The sequence below is a fragment of the Aythya marila genome, assembly GCF_965140915.1.
Source record: "Aythya marila genome assembly, chromosome: 2".
Lineage (NCBI taxonomy): Eukaryota > Metazoa > Chordata > Aves > Anseriformes > Anatidae > Aythya > Aythya marila.
The window spans coordinates 115,824,354-115,844,658 of NC_139043.1; the positions used below are offsets into that span (position 1 = coordinate 115,824,354).

At 41.4% G+C, this 20,305-nt stretch overlaps 1 protein-coding gene across 3 annotated transcripts in view; it reads left to right on the forward strand.

Annotated features, from left to right (window-relative positions):
- The window catches only part of OSBPL1A (oxysterol binding protein like 1A), a gene marked incomplete at its 5' end in the record, with an annotated part of 76,943 nt that overhangs the window by 10,080 nt on the left and 46,558 nt on the right, over positions 1-20,305 (forward strand). For all 3 annotated transcript variants that reach the window (XM_082755250.1, XM_082755249.1, XM_082755251.1), the window contains 12 exons: positions 469-543; positions 1,715-1,826; positions 2,945-3,030; positions 6,465-6,609; positions 7,373-7,440; positions 7,529-7,573; positions 8,891-8,964; positions 9,044-9,107; positions 10,182-10,283; positions 11,496-11,621; positions 12,740-12,821; positions 17,079-17,185. In XM_082755250.1, coding sequence (XP_082611376.1) covers positions 469-543; positions 1,715-1,826; positions 2,945-3,030; positions 6,465-6,609; positions 7,373-7,440; positions 7,529-7,573; positions 8,891-8,964; positions 9,044-9,107; positions 10,182-10,283; positions 11,496-11,621; positions 12,740-12,821; positions 17,079-17,185 — 1,086 coding nt within the window. The remainder of the gene's footprint in view (positions 1-468; positions 544-1,714; positions 1,827-2,944; positions 3,031-6,464; positions 6,610-7,372; positions 7,441-7,528; positions 7,574-8,890; positions 8,965-9,043; positions 9,108-10,181; positions 10,284-11,495; positions 11,622-12,739; positions 12,822-17,078; positions 17,186-20,305) is intronic.

Consider the following 20,305-nt stretch of genomic DNA (forward strand, 5'->3'; position numbering starts at 1 on the left):
ATGCTGACGAGGAAGTTTTCTCTTCAAGTGAAAGTGCAGCAATATTTGCCAGAGAGAATATTACTTGTTAAATTGGCAGCACCAGCAGACTAGTGCTGCTGTGTGTATACAGCTGTGATATGCACATTCCCATTGCTATTGCAGTTCTTTCAGTAAGTTGGAAAAAAAAATAAATAAAAATGCAAAACCGGCAAACTAAAAAAAACAATCCCACAAACTGTTAAACTTTTTCTGTTTGCCTTCTAAAAAGCAAAAGAGATGCCTGGAAAAAACACAAGAGACTTTTCCTTTTTAAACAGCTTGTACAGTTCTGGCTATGAATCTTGCATACATAATTCACCTTTATTTCCTGTATGGTTACATTAAGCTCTGATCCAATTTTGTCATGAGGCCCCCTTTAGTCAGAAGGAGTATCTATGCAGTTCCTGTTGGAAGGACATTCAGATACCTTTTGCTCTTGCCATTTAGGCTGGTGCGGATGTGAATGTGCTGAATGACATGGGAGACACTCCGCTCCATCGTGCAGCTTTCACAGGACGTAAGGTAAAGTACGTTAGCTTTTCTTTTTAAGCTTCACTCATGGGATTGCTAAGGAAACTCTAGCAGTAAGATCACTTCACAAAGATATTTATACAGCATCTCTCTGAAGAAGACTTATCGTTTGTTTTGGTACAGCGTGTTCAAAAGAACTGTGCACATTGCATAGCTGCTGTAACTCTGTCCAAAACAAAAACACGGTACAAATATCTTCTTTTCCTGAAGACAGGAGAAGACTGGTCTGTGGTTTTCTGTGGTAGGCTATGTCATATCTTTTTTGGTTTTTTGGTGGTGACAGTGTGTCTGGCAAACGGAAAGAAATAGTAGTGTTTGTCTTCCACTGACGTGCTGTGCATCAATTGTGTAACTGGAGCTTCTGCTCTGCTTCGGCTTTATGCCAGAGAAAATGCTTAAGTGTGGCACTATCTGTAGCTGCAGGTGCTAGTTACCATGTGGAGAACAGTGTAAAGATCTCTGCTAGGAGATCTCATCTACTGCTGAAGTACAACAGGTCAATTTGTGCCCGGTATGTTTGGGTAAGAGGAGTAGGAATTGTTCCTCCTAATTAAATGCATATTTACATAGACAGAAAGCACGTTTTATTTTAATCTCAGGGGCTTCTGGAGGGGCGAAAACATCAATTTAAAAATAAATTATCTTATCTTTAAAAATAAGACAGACCGTTTGCTGTCTGGAACTGTTGTTTCTTCATAGATAAGTAGAACTAGCGGGCTTCTTAAAGGTCTGTGATGTGAGACTAGTTTGATTTGTTCCCTGCTTCCTATCATTACTCCCAAACTAGCACTACATCTGTGAATAATCACTTGGCCCTAATGAAAGAGTGACTATTTAGCCATAAGATTTCTCTTATCAAGAGCCAGTAATATTATTTTAACCTGTTGAATTCAGTATTTAGACCAGATACACATACATGCTCTTAAATCAGAGTGGGTCTGTTCAGCCATAACCCTGTTAGTTCCCTCAGCCTGGCTGCTGTGAAAGAGAAGGTGGCAGCTAGTCCTGCTCTTCAATCTCTCAGAAACATTCCTTCCTGTTTTCGTTAGTGGTGATAGGTTATTGTACCACTCCTCTTACAGGATGTCAAAAGCTGGAAAGCTGGGTTCTGGCCTTACCACAACTGGAATAGATAAGCAGTGTTCTTCAAATTGTTTTCCAGGAGGTGGTGATGTTACTCTTGCAGTGTAATGCTGATACTTCTATTGTTAATGGGAGTGGAGAGACAGCAAAAGAAGTTACTCATGATAAAGACATAAGGAATATGTTGGAAGGTAACTTTAGTAGGTTATAGACCGTTTGTTAAACACTTGTACTTTCTAAAAGCTGTTATTTTCTTGCAAGCTATAAAAGCTCAATTGAATTTTCTATCTAAATATGGTAATTAGAAAGAAAAAATACACTTTTTTTTTCCTGAATTACTGATGGGTTATTTTTTCTATGGTATGTCTGCAAGTGACTTGAAGAGCTATGTATTATAAATATTAATAGCATTATTCAAGTAAATATTTCAATCCTGTTAGGCTGATCCTTGCTACAGCTCTGAATAGTACATGGCAGTCAAAGCTGTAGCACTTTCAAAAAGGAGAAGTTGAAGTCAAGAATAGAAAATGTCTTTGTCAACAAGATTGATAAAGAGCAAAATTCTGAACAGCTTGCAAAGGTGACTCAGTGTTAGATCAAATTTAGAGCTTGCTGTTGCAGTCTTGGAGCTTATCCCAAACGAAGAAGAAGAAATAAAAACAAAAACCAACCTTCCCACATTTCTTCCACCATCTTGTAGGTGATGAAAGTGAGGGAAGTGGTGTCCAAATACCTACATAGCCTCACTATTTACAGTTTTGGGGAGTCCAAGAACTGTTGCCTCCTAGTGTTACTATGTACTGCCCCTAAATACTGCTGAAGAGCTGTGTCCCATGCTACAGACTGTATATATGAAAAGGGATCTCTTCTGGTTTGACACTCAGTTGCACAGATAACAGTCCTTCCCAATGCTCATCTGCTGGATTGTAAGAGAATAATAAAACTTCTGTGGGATGAAAGGAAGAATAGGAGAGAAATTGAAAGGAATGCAAGGACGATATGATGGGGCTGGCATGTAGTTTTCTCATTTTCTATTTTACTGGAGGCTGGATTTGGGCTATAAGTGTTTAAAAGTAATTAATGCATGTGTGTACACATACTTGCATGTCTTGTCAAATATTATTACTTTTCTGAACATCAGATTTTTGTCTTTGACACAGTTGCTTCTGAGTAAATAATCCATTTATACCTATCCCAAATAAATAATACTGTAATTGCTACTTTCTTCCTACGCTTGTGTACTTTAGACATACCTGCCAGTTCATTGAGACTGATTGATTGTATTTTATTTTTATTTTTTCTCTAACAGCAGTGGAAAGGACACAGGAAAGGAAATTGGAAGAAGAACTCTTAGGAGCAGCAAGAGATGGGGAAACAGGGAAACTGTCTGCTTTGGTAAGGATTCAAGTACTTGCAATACTTCAGTGTCCAATGGTTGAAGCTATGACGGTAATGTGTAACAAAGTGACATTGGGCCTTACATTTCAAAGTGCTGTGACTTCCGAATGTTAGTGCTGTGTACAATATTATGTTGGTAAGATGCTGAAGCCCCAGGTGTTTATTGGCCACCTTGTTGGAGGTTGCAAAGCAGTTGTTTTCTACGTCTTTCATGTTAGTTTTCTAAATGGTCTTCATGTAGTTTTAAATTCCAGTGTTCTGGATCTCTTGACATAGCAGTGTGTTTTCACTGCAGTATGGCCTATTTTCAGTCTTGAAAGTAACCCTTTGTCCCCACCAACCAGTGCAGCTGAAATCTCTAGTTTTTAATAAACAGTAATCTGCACAACACAGTTCCACTCTGAGAAAAGCTTGAAGACTTTGTATTTGTACACACGCTGAAAGTAATTTAAACTGAACAGTACCATGGTATAGTAAGGCAATGGGAGAAGCAGAATCACTGAAAAATTGAGACCAGAATGTGCCTCTAAATTATCTAGTCCAATTAAATAACCGCTTGCAGAACAGAGTCAGCTGGAGCAGGCTGCCAAGAACCAGTTGTATTTTGAAGCAGGGCCTCAGTGTTTAACTCAAGTTTTCTTGAGAGTACTGAAGAGTTTCCTTGGAAGTCAGATGTGCATTGTGGAACACTTTCCATCCAATTAGTATCTTTAGTCTTAAAAGGTAATATGTTAAAGCAGTCTGAAGGCTTCTATTTGCTTTTAATGGAAAATTCACAACTGTGGGATTTGTATGTTTAATGATTTGGCATTCTGTTAATTTTACCCTCATCTAAATTGATCCCTTCAAGGCTGAAGAGCCCTTGTCCGTCCAACTACCTGCATGGAAACTTTTTAAATCTTCAGTTAGCCTTGTTGTTCTTATCTGTACTTCTTGTACTATCCTCTGAACTGGAGAGAGAACCAGAGATGTACAGAATACCTCATGTAGAAGAATAGTACATTAATGCACTGGCATGATTGTACTAATTGTAATTAATATGCTGGCATAAGTGGTCTGTTCTTGATTCTGGTGATTCATAACACCTGCTGCATTTGACGATGTATGCCTGTTGACTATTACAGTAATATGGGGAAAGAAACAGAAAAGGGTGACTCCTCTTAGTAATCTGTTGTTAAAGAGCTTTGTGCTTTTTTTCATGTGCCATGTAACTGTATATCCACATATAATTCTTGCTGTAAACTTTTTTAATTTCTAAGCTACGTATACATTTCAGATGTAGCATCACTGAGCTGTGTATATGTGAGGACAGCTATATGTGGACCTCTAAACATCTCAGAGCACTTAAGTGTTTTTTGTTTTTTTTTTTTGAGCCCAAGATTAAGTAGTGACATGGGTTTTTCCCAGAATCCTTTGAATTGGACCTGTGACCATTGCATTACAATTTTAAAACTACCGCTGATTCTTGAGGAAACCCAAAGAACTTTTTTCCACTTTACTTTTCTAACCTTAAGTAAAATCTCAATGGAGAGTTTGTGTAGCTCTCCTGAATGGCCCTTTATCTTGAGAGTTCCTTATATTTTGCCTACTGATGTTCAGGACTTCTCTGTTCCTTTGTCTTTTTTTTTTAATTATCAGACTATTATACTTATGAAACCACTTTAGCTGGTTAAGTCTTCTTTTGTGAGACATAATAGACTAGAATTTATTCTCTAGTGCCCTCCTTTTGGAACAGAACAGCACGTACTTGAAAGATACCTTTATTGTTAATTCTCCTTTATCCTGATAATTTTACTAAAAAATACTGTGGTGTGTATTTTAACCCAATTGTCTGAGAGAAATAACTTAATTGTATAGTTTCTCCATATAGTTCTCTCCATTTCTAATTGAACTTCAGACCATTTTCTCTCCTTTTCCTGCATATGTTTCTAACCTAGTTACTCCTATTGTAGTTTCTTAAAGTCAACCTACTGGTGGCTCTTGTGCTTTCCTTCTGTTGAGATTCTCACTAGATCATAGTATGTTTTGCTACTAAAAGTTAGACTTTCAGTAGCTGTCTTAAATGGTGTTCTTCAGTCTATGTGACTCAAAACCAGTAAGCATTCTTCCTCTGAGTTCTCAAAAACTTACTTGTACATACACTGACACGGCTGGAGGTTTTCTTGTCTCAATGAGTCTATGCATGAAACTTCCTTCAAATAGTACCTCGTGACAAGGTAAAAGATTCTGAAAGTACAGTCAAGTGGCTTAAAAGGTGCTTTGACAGGCAGTGGTAGAGCGGATATAAAACAGCTGCTCTGAAGGAGTAAAAATCTGCATGCTCAGGGGCTTGGGTATTTGAGATCTTGGTGTTGATGAGGTTATACTTTTACAAGCTGTTTCTTCTTGACTTCTCTTTCCAGTTAAACTGTACATAACAGTTGTAGCAGTTTATCCTTTATGAGGCACATTAAGCTGGTTAATATTGATGCTAACTTAAATTGTTGCCACAGGAATCCTGTTATTAAGGAATAATTTCTCTGATATAGCGTGTCTGACCTAGAGAAACTCAGTTTAAGTCTTCTACAATTGTCATCAGGCACTTGTAAATCTAGTTTCCCAAGACTGCTGAACACCAACTTAGTGTTTTTATTAAGAAAGTTCCATTTGGTTTGGAAGTTTAACGATAATTGTGTGTATACATCAAATAGCCACATATTACAGTGGAATTAGTGGTATTTTAGGGGTGGTAGTTGTGTCATGCTTAATAACGTTTTTCTTTGAGAAAAGGGTCGGTTTCTCGAAGCCATGTCCAATTAAAACTCTTTTTTTCCACTCCTCATTTACATAGCTGCTCAAATCTTAAGTTTCTGTGGTAGTTAGACGTGAGAATATAGCAAAACTGTATGACAGGCTGCCTATACCAGGAACTGTTAAATGGCTGTTGCTTTTGAAGTGCTGTCACTGAGAATGACAGGCCTACCACCCTACTACACAAAACCCTTATTCTCTGAAGCAGTGTGGCTGCATAAACTTGTTTTGGATGGAGTGCTGGCCAGTACTAACTTTCAGACTGTGGATAATAGTCTTCCACAAAAAACAGTAAGTTTTGGCTCAGCTCAAAAGTCGGATAATGTAACAGATGACTGAACTGTGGTTTTGGGGAGTTCTCTCTGACACTGTGTGGCTTAGCAAGATTCTGAGCAGAGAAAGAGGTGAGAAGGATACAGCATACAAAAAAAAAAAAAATGAGTTCCTTACTGCAGCTGAACATTTTCCTTGATTGCTGTAGTCTTTGCCTTTCTCAGAACATCTGCTACCTGCCTGTTTCATTGCCAGACCTGCACAACTGTTCCTAACTAGGATACTTCAAGCTTTCAGAAGGATGAAGGTGGCATCTGGAGGGGGGGAGGGGAAACTGGTAAGCCAACCAAACTTTTTTTTTTTTCCAGTTAAACAAGCCCAAACCACCTGATATCAACTGTACAGATCAGATGGGGAACACACCATTGCATTGTGCAGCATACCGTGCCCATAAGCACTGTGCATTAAAACTTCTGAAAAGTGGAGCAGATCCTAAAATAAGAAACAAAAATGGTGAGTACCAAATAAAAGTACATAAAGTGTTAAGATAAAACAAAAACTTAACTGTTTCTATAAGCTATGTTACTTACAACTTAATGTTCAGGGAAAATCTTAGTGCTTTACAAGCTCTGTATCAGTAATACAGGTAGCCCAACATTGACTAAATTGTAGGAGACTTACGAACTGTGGTGAAATACTTCTCATACAAGCTCTTATTTTCCTACCTTAGCCATTTCTAGAAAGTTTACTTGTTATCTGTCTTAACCATGAAACGTGCCCGGCTTTTGTTTTCTGATGCTAAACACTGAACTTTAGACACTGGTAACAAAAGTGCTAAGGTTGAAGGCATGACCCAGACAAAGTGACTCTTCAGGAAAAGGCTTCTGATCATTAGATTAATCATGAAAGCAAGTCCAGGAAATCTTTACGCAGATGTTATGCAGATTTTGTATTTGTCATCTGATTAAAGACACCTCCACCTTGATAACTGTGAATGTTCCAAACTGTTTTACAAACTGAAGTGCTGAAAACAAATTTAAATAACTAAGAGCAAAGGCTCCCTTGGTGGCTGGCAGAACTCTGTAGGGCAGCTCAGTGCACGAAAGTTCAGAATCCTTGGTCATCTTCTGCCCCGGGGGAGCTTGGGTTCCCCATTTCCAGTAAACTTCAGATGCCTGTGGGACCAGTGGGTTTGCACAGCGTTAGGGTGATTATCTTAAGCCAGTTGCATTTATTTTTTATCAAATTCTCATGCTTTGTCTTGGTTACTGAGCAGATCAGACACCCCTTGATTTAGCCCAAGGTGCAGAAATGAAACTGATACTGGGAGGTAAAACTGGAAAGGTAAGAAGTTTTGTACCCATTTAAAATGCCACTTGCAAAGGTTGTCTAGTTTTGAGCTATTCCTATATAAGCTTTAATTTTTGTGCAGGTTATCAACAAACCCTTGAGAAGATACGAAGGTCTCCTGTGGAAGGTATGTCTTAATTCTTTTTCTAAAATAGCGTATAAGATCTACAAGTATGTAACCTCCTGTACATAAGTAGCAGTTGATGGATGAGGGAGCTTTTCAATAATACATAACTTGAGTATACTGGACAAATTACAAGTTGGCTGAGTAAAGCAGTTATTAGATTTGTGGCACTCCGATCTTAACCTCTGTCCTTAGAATTACTTCTTGGTAATTTTTCTGACAAGGCTTCACTATAGTAAAACATTGTGCCTTTATCTGTGTGATAGGCAAAACACTTCTTCCCTGAATAGGTGTGTGTTTAATTTATGACTAATATTTTGCCACAAGTTCAACTTGTGAAAATCTTTAAAACTTTCAGGGAAAATGTCAGTCAAGTGCTTGTTTTTCTATAATATTTAAAGAACTTTTTTCCCCATTGAACTTGTTTTTTTAATCTTGTACAAGTGCTTTTTTATATTCCTTCATGAAATCTTTGAAGACTTGTTGAAGCTTTCTTCAGTGTAAATTTTCCTATTCGCACACACAAATATAAGAGCTGGTTTTTAAATCGAAATTACGTACCAACACTTGTGAAAGGTAAAATTTTGCAGTTTAGATATCTTGATGTTTTGTTTCTCTTCTGATTTTCTTACAAAGTAGAATTGTGTGGTGATTAACAATCCCCGTAAAAGTAAAAAATAAAAAGCACAGTTTAAATATGTCAGTTGTTATATGACTGAATAGCAAACTTATTAAAGCTTTTGTCTTATGACATTTCCAGAAAAGAAAATAGCGCTATAATTGTAAAGTATTCTCAGATGTCTGCGACCAACAAGATAGCCTGAAGAAGAGAAGGCCTTGGGGTAACCTCATTGAAGCCTTTCAATACTTAGAGTGCTTATAAAAAAAGATGGAGAGCAACCTCTTGCTTGGGAGAGATAATGACAGAACAAGAGGAAAGAGTTTTAAACTAGGAGAAGGGAGATTTAGATTAGAGGTTAGGAGGAAATTCTTCACTCAGAGGGTGGTGAGGCACTGGCCCAAGCTGCCCAGAGAAGCTGTGGATGCCCCATCCCTGGAGGTGTCCAATGCCAGGCTGAATGGGGCTTTGGGCAGCCTGGTTTGGTGAGAGGTGTCCCTGCACATGGTGGGGGAGTTGGAACGATATGGTCTTCAAGGTCCCTTCCAACCCAAGCCATTTTATGATGTGTAGCAGGTAAAATGTTTTCCTCATGACTGATGGCTTTATGTAATCACCTTCAAGCAATCAAGCTTACTGGGAATAGTAACTGTTCAGCTTTTAACCTTACTTTTTTTCTGGTTTGGTTTTGTTTTCCTTAGAGCTCACGATTTTTTGGTTGGAAACTCTACTGGATAGTACTTGACCGTGGAGTCCTTTCCTGGTATCGGAGACAGTAAGTTCGTTATTTAAATTTCTAATAAGTGATTTAAATAATTCCAACCTTTGTTACTAAATCTCTTTTTCTTTCAAAGAGCTGATGCAGTAAATAACGAGCATCGTCAGGGATGCAAGCATCTAACACAAGCTGTGTGCACGGTAGGAAGTGAAATAAGACTTGTAACTACTGTATGATTTTTTTTAATTTGTTGTTGTTTTGTGGTAGTGTTCTGTTCCTAGACGATGAAAGCTTCAGCTAGGTTGCTAAGCCTGCCTATTATTTTTACTAAGTGAAAAAGCTTGCCCTGTTGCAAAAACCACAGTGGTTCTTGTCAAGTAAAGTATTCTGTGTTGCTTTTTAGCTCTTTCACTTCTTCCCAAAGTCCTGAAAATTTAAACATACGTAAGACTTCCTGATAGTATGCCTCTTCAGTTGTGCCAAACAGTTATCTGTAGCATGTGATACAGAATAGCAAATAACTAGTTCCTCTTGTAGCTGTTGCTGACTACTAGTGACTGAATGTGTAAATTAAATTCATTTCAGATGAGAACAAATCGGTTCTGAAGTTGACTTCTGAGCACTTCCTTAAATTCAGTTATGCTTGTTGGAATCCTTTTTGGGAAGGAAGGGAGGGGAAGACAGTAAAAAAAAAAAAAAAAAAAAAAAAATCAGGTGTGACAATCCACCTCTCAGGAGAAAGAATAATTGTATCTCAGACCTTACTGCTGAAGTATGTGAGAAGGAAGGAAAGGCGTATAATGTGCAGAAAGATGAAGTGCTCAAGGGGAATGCATTTAGGATAATCTCAGTACTTCTGTAGATAGCCTGTCCTAGATATGTAAACTGGCACCACAAGCTCTGTTACATATGTTCTTGTATGAAAAGTCATTCTTTCCTTTTTATACCTACAAATTCCTTAACTTCAGTGGCTTTACACCATTACTGATATCTTGTCTGAATTGATTAATGCTATGCAAATATAATGTCTTGACATAATGAACTTCTGTATTTTCATATGGGGTAAAGTGCAAGTCAGCACATTCTGCACAACTGTTCTGAGAAAGCTTTTTTGCTTTCTCAAAAGCAATTCAAAGCTCAAAAGCGTATCTGTTTTGCATCAAAACGGAGGCAAAAACTTCTGAGAGTAATTCTCCACCTTGCTTACTCTTACTGTTTTGCCTTTTCTTACTGCTTGTTTATACTCATTTTGTCTCCTCTCCCCATTGCTTTAGGTAAAATCTACAGACAGTTGCTTCTTTTCTGTCAGGTGTTTTGATGACACCGTTCATCGTTTCAAGATCCCTAAAAATAGCCTTCCTTCCCAAACTAGAGAGGTAATAATGAGCTTTTATTAAAGGCTTTAAGATGTAATGATTTCTATAATGAAAATATTTGCATACAGCTATCTATGGGTGCATTAGTGACAGATTCAGGATCTTGACTATCAGGACTTGGTAACCTAAGTGCATGTGTTAAATCTCTTAGCATGACTACAGACTAGCTTGCAGAAATAAGCATATTGTTGCTAGCATCTTTAAAACTAGTGCTTCCTTCTTTTCCAGCCCTTAGTCTGTACTATGCCCTGTAGTCTAACTTCTTCTTTTTCATTAACTTCTCCATCCGGTAGATTTCTACTGCAACTTCCTTCTGTTGCACTTTGTCATAGTTCGTTATCCCAAACAAAAGGAGGTTTCATGATACGGTCTACTCTTAGCCAATTGCCCAGATGATATATAAATTTTTTTTTGGAGGGGGGAGGGGGTAGAAGATATAGGGGTGGGGACAACATGAGTTTTTTTTTTTTTGTTTTGTTTTTTGTAGTGTAGTTAGTACTGTACTTCTATAGGTGTGCCAACTAGAGATGAAGTAGAGGTGGAGGCACCTGGAATGCTGCGTCCAGTTCTGGGCTCCCCAATATGACAGATATATGGATATACTGGAGTGAGTCTGGTGAGGGGCACAGGTTGTCCAGAGAGGTTGTGGAGTTTCCATCCTTGGAGATATTCAGAAGCCATCTAGGTCAGGTCCTGGGCCAGCCCAGTGACCCTGCTTGAGCAGGGCTTGGACCAGATGACCTCTAAAGGTCCCTTCTAACCTCAGCCACCCTGTGATTCTGTGAGCAGTAAAAGAATCAACTTCTTAATTACAATAGTGCCTGAAGTTTTGTACACAGTTTGTCGTGCAAAAGAAGGCTGACTTTGCCATGGAGACCTTGCTGTCTAAACAGAAAAACAAAGGTGCAAAATACATTCTCTACAGTCTTCTATTAATCGATATAATGTTTTTATGTGAGCTTGGATAGACTTGGGGAGTGACTGGCATTTGTACTTCAAGTCTGATCAGTTAAGTCCTAGCAGCACTCTGACCACATTGCATCTTATCTTGAATATGTTGAAATTTTTGTCAGTCTCTTCTGCTCGCTAAGATGTTACATCTTGCGAATGAATGTCATCTAGATAGAACGCTTTAATTTGCTCTTTTGCATATATGCTGTTGCCTTCTGGGGATGACCTTTGAAATGTATCAACTTTGTTTTTTCTGTTCAGAGTTGGCTGGAAGCCATAGAAGACCACTCTGCCTATAGCACTCATTACTGCACACAGGAACAGCTGAGTAGTGATGATGAGGAAGATGATACAGTATCTGTTACAGATCTACAAGAAACTCTGAAAGTATGTACTAAATGCTTGTTTCGTGTATCTAGGCAGTTGCACTGTTCCGTGCAGGGATACTTCAGTGTACTTTTAGCCAAAAATAATGGTTCTTCCTTTCAAGGGGTGCGTAAATGCTGCTTGTATTTGTATTGCTTATTGTGATATATTCCTGTTTGGAATGTGTGCATAAAATGACATGTTTATTGTAGTTACAGGATGGTGTTTTTTTTTTTTCTTTTCAATTTTACCAGCACTACTGTAAGGTAGAATGTTGTTTTTAAGTCTTTCGGCCAGGAGAGGGAGCCTTGTATACTATGCTTGTACTCTAGCTTTGATGTTACCGAAGTTAACCTTCAGCTATATGTACCTCTATAAAAGAGGCAGTGAAATGACTTAGAAACGAGCCTTTAACACCTCAGGACCCATCAGGTGTACTGCACAGCGATTGTTCAGGCCTCCAATGTAAATGAGTCGTCTTGTGATTATTTTAGCATCAAGGCTGGGATTCTTGTTTTTTGCTGTATGCATGCTTCTAAAACCCTTTCACTTTAATGAGGAGTAGGCAGAATTTCTGACTGTAATGCAAAAAAATAAATCATATGACTGAGCACCAAATGGTACAAGAGAATGGCAGAAAGGACATGGGAGGATAACTGCTGCTGGCAGTTCCCAGCAGCCTGCTCAAGAAGGTGATGTTATCAATAGACAACTGCAAGTTCAAATGCAGGCTTGGGATTTGATCTTGGGATGTGTTCCTGTAAGTCTCTGTACTTGCCAGATGTCAGCTAACTTATGCATTTGCTTACTCTTGCCTTTCTTATCAAAGGGCAAGCAATGGCTTTTCCTGGGTTTTCAAACTTTAATAAAAAAAAAAAATAAAAAGAAAAGGGAGAAAAATTGGAAAAGCAGAACATATTATATAATTTTGAGGTTTAGTTTGTTATGCTAATTTAAACAAAATTAGTGCATAAATCTTCTGTTTGCTTTTGCCTTTGAAGGTAATTCAAAAACAAATTCAATTTTTTTTAATATGTAATGCTCTTCAAATTTAAAAGTTTCAGTGTACTTAAGATAATAGACGTATGCTTTCCCTAGAACAAGGCCCTCCTGAAATCACTGCCCTTGTTCTCTTCCAGAAAGCTCAAGCATGCCAACAAAGACTCAGTAAAGAGATTTCAGACTTCCTTGCAATGGTTAAATCTTTGGATGTTACAAAAGGTAAAACTTATTCTTATAAAATGCAGTTTGTTACCAGGCAATTTTCTTTTCCTTTTTTCCTTAAGCAGCATGTACTTTCATTTCACTGAAATGATATTTTCAAACTCCTGAAGACTTATGACTGCTTTCCTCAATTTATTAGTGTCTATAAATGAAGTGAATCTACCCTTAGATGTAGTACTTACTGGGGAGTATCACAGGAATATAAGGTAGAGGTTTACTTCCAAGAACTTTTAAAATCTGTAGTTGGTAGTTTATTGCAGAGTGTGTCACCTGAAAAGCACAAATAGCTGGCTCTCTTCATGTAGATTCCTCCTTAAAGAACTTTTGTTGTAGTGAGTAGAAACAGTGAAAGCTTGGGGCATAGTAAACAGGACACAAGCTGGAATTATAAAACTATACAGGGGAATGGAGGTATGGTGTGATGCGATATATTCCACAGACTTCTGCCATGAGTTTCATGCCAGCTTTAAAGATTTCAGGATTTATTTTAAGTAATAAATCTTAAATTGACATCTACCTGGAACTTCTGCAGCATAACTGACTGAAAATAACATAGGCATCAAGCTGTTAGAGATCAGAACACCTTAAATGTGTACAGTTCTTCATAGGTTAAATTTCTTATAGGATGCCTTTCTGTGTTCAACTGTTGTGCCTTTGTAACCTCAGTGCATCTTAAATATTGTTATTAAAATTTATGAAGCTCAAACTAGAAGACAAGTTTATTTGCACAAACCCATACCCTTGTAATACTTGCACAAATCATACCCTTATAATAGCAATTTTCATGCCTGTACCTTCTCAATGAGGAGTCTTTTCTCCAAATGCCAGGGGGTCAGTTACTTTGTGGCATTAACCTATCTTGCTCAAGCTGGATACACTTGCTCTAAGTGGATACACTGAGCTTTTGCTTCACAAAGAAAAGTAACATTTTGTATCAGATGTGAGTCTTTTATGACTAAGACTGTAATTCACAGACAAGACTAATTCATAATACAACAAAACAATCGTCACAGAATCACAGAATGGTTTGGGTTGGAAATAACCTTAAATATCACATAGTTCCAATGCCCTGCCATGGGCAGGGACACCTCCCACCAGACCAGGCTGCCCAAAGCTCCGTCCTGCCTGGCCTTGAACACCCCCAGGGATGGGGCATCCACAGCTTCTCTGGGCAGCCTGTGCCAGTGCCTCACCAGCATCACAGTGAAGAATTTCTTCCTAATATCTTATCTAAACCTACAGTCTTTTTGTTTAAAGCTGTTATCCCTTGTTATACCCCACGTCCTTGTCCTTCAGCAACCGCAAGAAGTTTAACAAGAGCAAGTGCTGGGTCCTGCACCTTGGACGGGGCAACCCTGGCTATACGTACAGACTGGGTGACAAGACGCTGGAGAGCAGCCCTGCAGAGAGGGATCTGGGGGTTGTGGTTGACAGCAAGTTGAATATGAGCCAGCAGTGTGCCCTGGCAGCCAGGAGGGCCAACCGTATCCTGGGGTGCATGAAGCACAGCATTGCTAGTCGGTTGAGGGAAGTGACTGTCCTGCTCCACTCTGTGCGGGTGCAGCCTCACCTGGAGTTCTGTGTGCAGTTCTGGGCACCACAGTACGAAAGGACTTTAAACTGTTGGAGAGTGTCCAGAGGAGGGCGACGAAGATGGTGTGAAGGGCCTAGAGGGGAAGACACATGAGTGGCTGAGGTCACTGGGCCTGTTCAGCCTGGAAAAGAGGAGGTTGAGGGGAGACCTTATCGTGGTCTACAGCTTCCTCACAGGGGGGAGTGGAGGGGCAGGTGCTGATCTATTCTCTTTAGTCACCAGTGATAGGACCCATGGGAATGGTGTCAAGCTGTGACAGGGGAGCTTCAGGCTGGACATCAGGAAGAGGCTCTTCACTGAGAGGGTGGTCACGCACTGGAGCAGGCTCCCCAGGGATGAAGCATGGCACCAAGCCTGTCAGAGTTTAAGAAGCGTTTGGGCTGTGCTCTCAGACACATGGTCTGAATTTTTGGGTGGTCCTGTGTGGAGCCAGGAGTTGGACTCAATGATCCTTGTGGGTCCCGTCCAACTCAGGATATTCTATCATCCTATCACTACACTCCCTGATAAAGAGACCCTCTCCAGCTTTCCTGTAGCTTCCCCCTTTAGGTACTGGAAGGCCCCTGTAAGGTCTCTCTGGAGCCTTCTCTAGGCTGCACATCCCCAGCTCTCTCAGCCTCTCTTCATAGGAGAGGTGCTCCAGCCCTCTGGTCATCTTTGTGGCCCTCATCTGGACTCATTCCAACAACTTCATGTGTTTCTTGTGCTGGGGGCCCCAGAGCTGAACACAGTACTGCAGGTGGGGTCTCATGAGAGCAGATAATCACCTCCTTTGTCCTGCTAGCTACGCTTCTCTTGATGCAGCCCAGGATATGATTGGCTTTTGGGGCTGCAAGCACACATTGCTGGCTCATATTCAGTTTTTCATCTACCATTACCCCCAACTCCTTCTGTGCAGGGCTGCTCTTAATCCACTTATAACCCAGCCTGTGTTCGTGTTTTGGAATAGCCCCCACCCAGGTGCAGGACCTGGCGCTTGGCCTTGCTGAACTTCATGAGGTTTACATGGGCCCACCTCTTGAGCCTGTCTCGGTCCCCTTGCATGGGATCCCTTCCCTCCAGTATTTTGGCTGAATCACTCACTTTGATGTTGCCTGCAAACTTGCTGAGGAAATACTCAGTCCCACTGCCCATGTCACTGACAAAGATGTTGAATAATACCAGATGTTAAAGAATTATTCTCAAATTTTCAAAATTAGTATGGTGGTGGCTAAATTCCCTTTGGTAGATGTGGGAATGTTTTCTGACCCCACAATGCTGACCTGAAGAACCAATAAGGCCATTGACTTTTTTTCTTTTCTTTGAATACGCAGTTTGAATAAACAAAACCCATAGTAAAGCAAAACCAGATGCTATCTCTTTCCAAGAAACTGCTAGTCTTGGCCAATAGCAGTAATAAGTTCCTATTTTTTATTGTAATGAGTTTGCAGCTTCATGGGTCAGTGAACTGTTTACAGATTCACGCGTAATCTCTGTAGGTCTCAACAGAAAACTGCTGCAGCTCTCCCTGTTCTCAAAGTATTTGACAAGATATTTGGAGCAAGCCAGCGAGCTTGCTTTTGAGTAATATAAAAATGGCTATATTGGGGACTAGATACTTAAAAATCATTTTCTAGATGTCTGTCAACATGCCATTTATAAATCTAGGTATCTTTGGGATTTAAACATATTTATTACAAATGTGTCTCTGCCCCTGCATTCAGTGTGCTGCACCTCCTAGAGACGCTTGCTGTTCTTGGATGTTCTAAGCGGGAACTCCTAATTCCATTCAGATGGGAGCCTTGGTGTCAAAGACAACTAGTATGTGTTGTATGTGCTGTACCTTGTGTTCTGCACAAGGTGCAAAATAAATTCAGGAAGGTATTTTAAAGCTGTCATTGCTGAACCTTTACTGCTGTGGCATCAGCGTGGAGCTCCTGTGTTATAACGTGGATTCAACAGACCTAGAGGCTGGGACCACTAAAGGAACACTTAGTTTCATTGCAACAAATACACTGACTCAGAGAACGACGTGCTTCACTTCTGGGGAATTGCTGCACATCACGAAACTTGACAGATGAACTCAAATATTACTAAAATCTTGCTACCTGCTCTTTGGGTTATCGTAGTGTCCTGCTGGTTCTGGACATGTAGCCCCTGACATAACTGGCCATAGCACAATGTGAGGTGGCATTGCTATGCGAGCCATGCTGCTTATCTAGGAGATGACTCCATGAAAATATTATCTCCTCCCCCTTTTATTGATCAATATCCTTATAGCTCCCCATCTATTTTTCAAAACTAAATCTCCAGCTGCATTGTCGTAAGCTTTTGCCTCCTGTATAAGTACCATGCTAGAAGGAAAAAACCTACATTTCTCACGTTAACTTATTTTAAACCAGTGCAGTGTCTTTTGTATTTGAATTCTCATGAGTCTCTTAAATCTAAACTAAGGTTGGACATTTGATCCATCCATGTGTCACTTATACCAATACTGGGTAAAGGATGCAAAAGAAAACCCACGTTTCTTCAGTGCTACTTCTGCTTGTTCTTCCCTCACGCTGACTTTCTGTAGAATATGAATGTTATGTCTGTATAATTTAGACAAAAAATAATAATTAAAAGAACCCTGTAGAATCCATAATGCCCCCCTAAAGCTACTAATCCTTTGGTGCTTTCAGGAATACCTTCTCCTCTCCTACAAAAAGTCGATGTAGTCTCTGAAGTATCCCAGGAAACTTGTGAGGCCCTGGCTGACTGCCTCCACCTATTCACAAAGCAGGAAGGGGTATGTATTGTGCTGTGTGTGGGGTTTTATAAAGGGTCTGAATAGCTTAGTATGTTTTGCTAGCTCCCCTGCTTACCTGCTTTAAACAAAACAAAATAACAAACAAACAAAACACCAACGCATCCTTAGAATTTCATACTGTTGACAGGTTGTCATTTTACATGCTGAATGTCTAATGAAAGCTTGCTCTTCTAAAGACTAGCTAAGTTCATCTAAAAATGGATATCTTAGTCTTTCTTCTGAATGCTCAATAGTCTGATTTGGCTTGCAAACTGCTGCTTTTAATGTTCAAATTGAATGCTTGAACTCAATGAAGCAGTTGCTTTGCTGATTCAAAGGTTAAAATATTGAATGTTTTTCTTCTTTATGGTGGCTAGCTGAAGTGTTGAACAGTACTGCTTCTGAATGTGTTTTCAGACCATGTGCTTAGTGGGTGTGTGAGTGATATCTGTTGAACTCCTGGCTTTTCCAGTGACAAGTATCTTGCGTGGTGCTAAACATAATGCAACCGCTTCAGTTTGGGTATATATGGCAAACTCATTACATCCTGGGTTGGAAGATCTAGAACTTCCCCCCTCCACCCCCTTAATCCCCCAGAAGACACCCTAGTGCCATGGAATAAATTTGTCTTCCTGAATTGTGGTAACAGTAGTGCTTCCCTTTAGCTCTTGTCATCAGCAAGCTACGTATCAAAATGAGGTTGTGTTCTTGCTGTTAGTCTTCTAGTTACTTAACAGGGAGCTGCAAACACTGGCTCCATTGTCTAGATTTGATTTAATATTTTTTTTCATTCCTTTCCAAGCCTTTTTGTCTCCAGTCACAAGTCTTCTAGACTTACTTGAGTCAAGCTCTAGCGAGAGAGGAACAAGAATTGCTTTTTAACATCTTGTTTTTTCCTTTAAGAAAATCTAATAGTGAAGTTGGCAGATCCATTTGTGGATGAGGGGGAAATTGTTACAACAGTGGGTGTATAGTGTTGGTTAGTATTCCTTAATTGTGCTGGCATCTTGCTCCGAGCAAGACTAAAATAGGTTTCCAGAGTGGAGTATGGCAAAACATATGGTGAAACTGTAGCTTCACCTTACTTGAACTTCAGCAGTCTTAGTAGGTGTTAAAGGCCTTGTTTCAATCTGGTAGCTCATGGATTTGGGCGCAGAGGGATAGGCAGAGGTGTGAACTTGAATTTCCACCATAGCTAGAGAAACCAGTCAGTCATGACAGGGGGAGATGTGATCCTGGGGAGTTTTGTCTCAAAATAGAATCCAGGGTTGTAAAGACACCAGAACTCATAAAGGGAAGGAACTACAGCAGAGATTTCTCCCTAAAACTTGAGCTTCTTGAAAAAGCACGTCCCTTAAGTGTTGCTGTGCTTAAACCCACGGTGTTTTTAGAAAGACACAGCACTGCTATTTACCATTCAGTGTTGATTTCCAGGCTGTAGTTCAGCTGGCATTGCAGAAGCGATATAGTGGGTTCCGTGTTAGCGAGTGACCCCACAGAAATCCTTTAATACTCCGTCAAGTATATGGAACAGTAAAGTAGGACTGCTGAAGTATCAAACTCTATTATAAGAACACTTGTCTAAACAATACTTAAGAACAAAAATACCTTCATTTGTTTTTCTTCTGACCATGATCTTGGTGATGAAACAAGAAACAAGGCTCAGGTGTTGTAACTGGGAATGACTCCGAATGCTCTGCTCTAGCAAGAAGTCGCTGCTGTGAGCTTAAAACTGCCCAGCTAGCTTTGGGAAGGGCAACCAACTACAGCAGCTGTTTTGAAGCTTATTTCATGCCTGCCCTGCTGTTTCTGGGCCTCTTCCACTGCCCGCTGGGCTGTTTCCCTGCAGCTCGTCTCAGGGCAGCTCCCTGAGCACGCTGTTTCTGCCGGAGAGGAACTGCTTGCTCCACACTGCCTGTGCCGTGCGTATCCCATGAAACCTGCTTCTGCCTCCAACAAACCCGTTTGCACCCTTTTTATCTTTCCTCTTTAAGGAGAATTTCTTTTCCCTTCTGGGTTCAACCATCAGCACACCAGGCGCTGCTGCCTGGGTGCCAACTGAGGCAGCACAGCCCCATTTTGCCTCTCGGAGGCGAGTTTTGTTCCAGATTCCCCCCTCTTTAGGGCAAGCTGGAGCACAGGGAAACCAAACCAGCACCGTAGGAGCACCAAACAGGGAAAGGGGCGATGCTCAACCCCCTTCCCCCTTGCGGCAGCGGTGCGGCAGGCGCTGATTTCCACCCCCCTCGTCCTTCTTCTTCCTCCTCCTCCTCCTCAGCGTGACCTCAGCGCTCCGTGACGCCACAGGGGGGGCCGTGACGGTGCCGCTGATGCCGCAGGGGGGTGTGTGCGCTGCCGGCACGACCCCCGAGAGGGGCGGGCCCGGAGCCCCGGCAGCTCCCAGCCCCATGCCCGCTGGCGGCGGGGCCTTCCCCGCCCCGGGAGCCGCGCTCCCGCCCTGCCCGCGGCCCCCCCGGGGCTTCGGCCACGTCCAGAGGCACCGGCAGGGCCCGGCAAGCCTCCTCCGGTCCCTCTCGGTTCCCGAGGGTCCCCCTCGGGTCCCCTCCTCGCCGCCCCCCGAGGCTCGCAGGGAGGCGCCGGCCCCGCCGGGGAGCGCCCGCGGCGCGCTGCGAGGCGAAGGACGGGGCTCCGGAGGAGCGGCTGGGCGGTAGGTAGCGCCTGCCCCAGGGGGGTTTTCCCCTTTCTGGCAACGGGGTGAGCCCTCCCGGCTCCGGGAGGACGTGAGGGGTGGGCTGGGCACCCCGCTGGAAGGTGCCGGGGGGAGCGGCAGGTGGGTTGCTCGCCGCCAAGCCGGGGCTGTGCCGGGTTTCTGCAGTGACTTTGGCACAAGGTGAGGGAGCGGGGTTTCTAGCAGGTAGCGGGAGCTGCCTTCTGGAAGCAGCCCGGTTCTCCTACCGCCGTGGTCCGCGGCGATTTTATATAACTGAAGTTTAACTTGAGGTTGGGATTTAATCCTCCGTTGCACGGTCGTTTTTGCTGGAGTAAAGGGGTAAGGTTAAAATCCGTCCCTGCCATTTGAGCTCCATACGCTGAAGCCATACGAACCTGAGAGGTATGATCTATCCTTCTTCCTTCAGAAAAGGAATCGGCTTCTTGTCT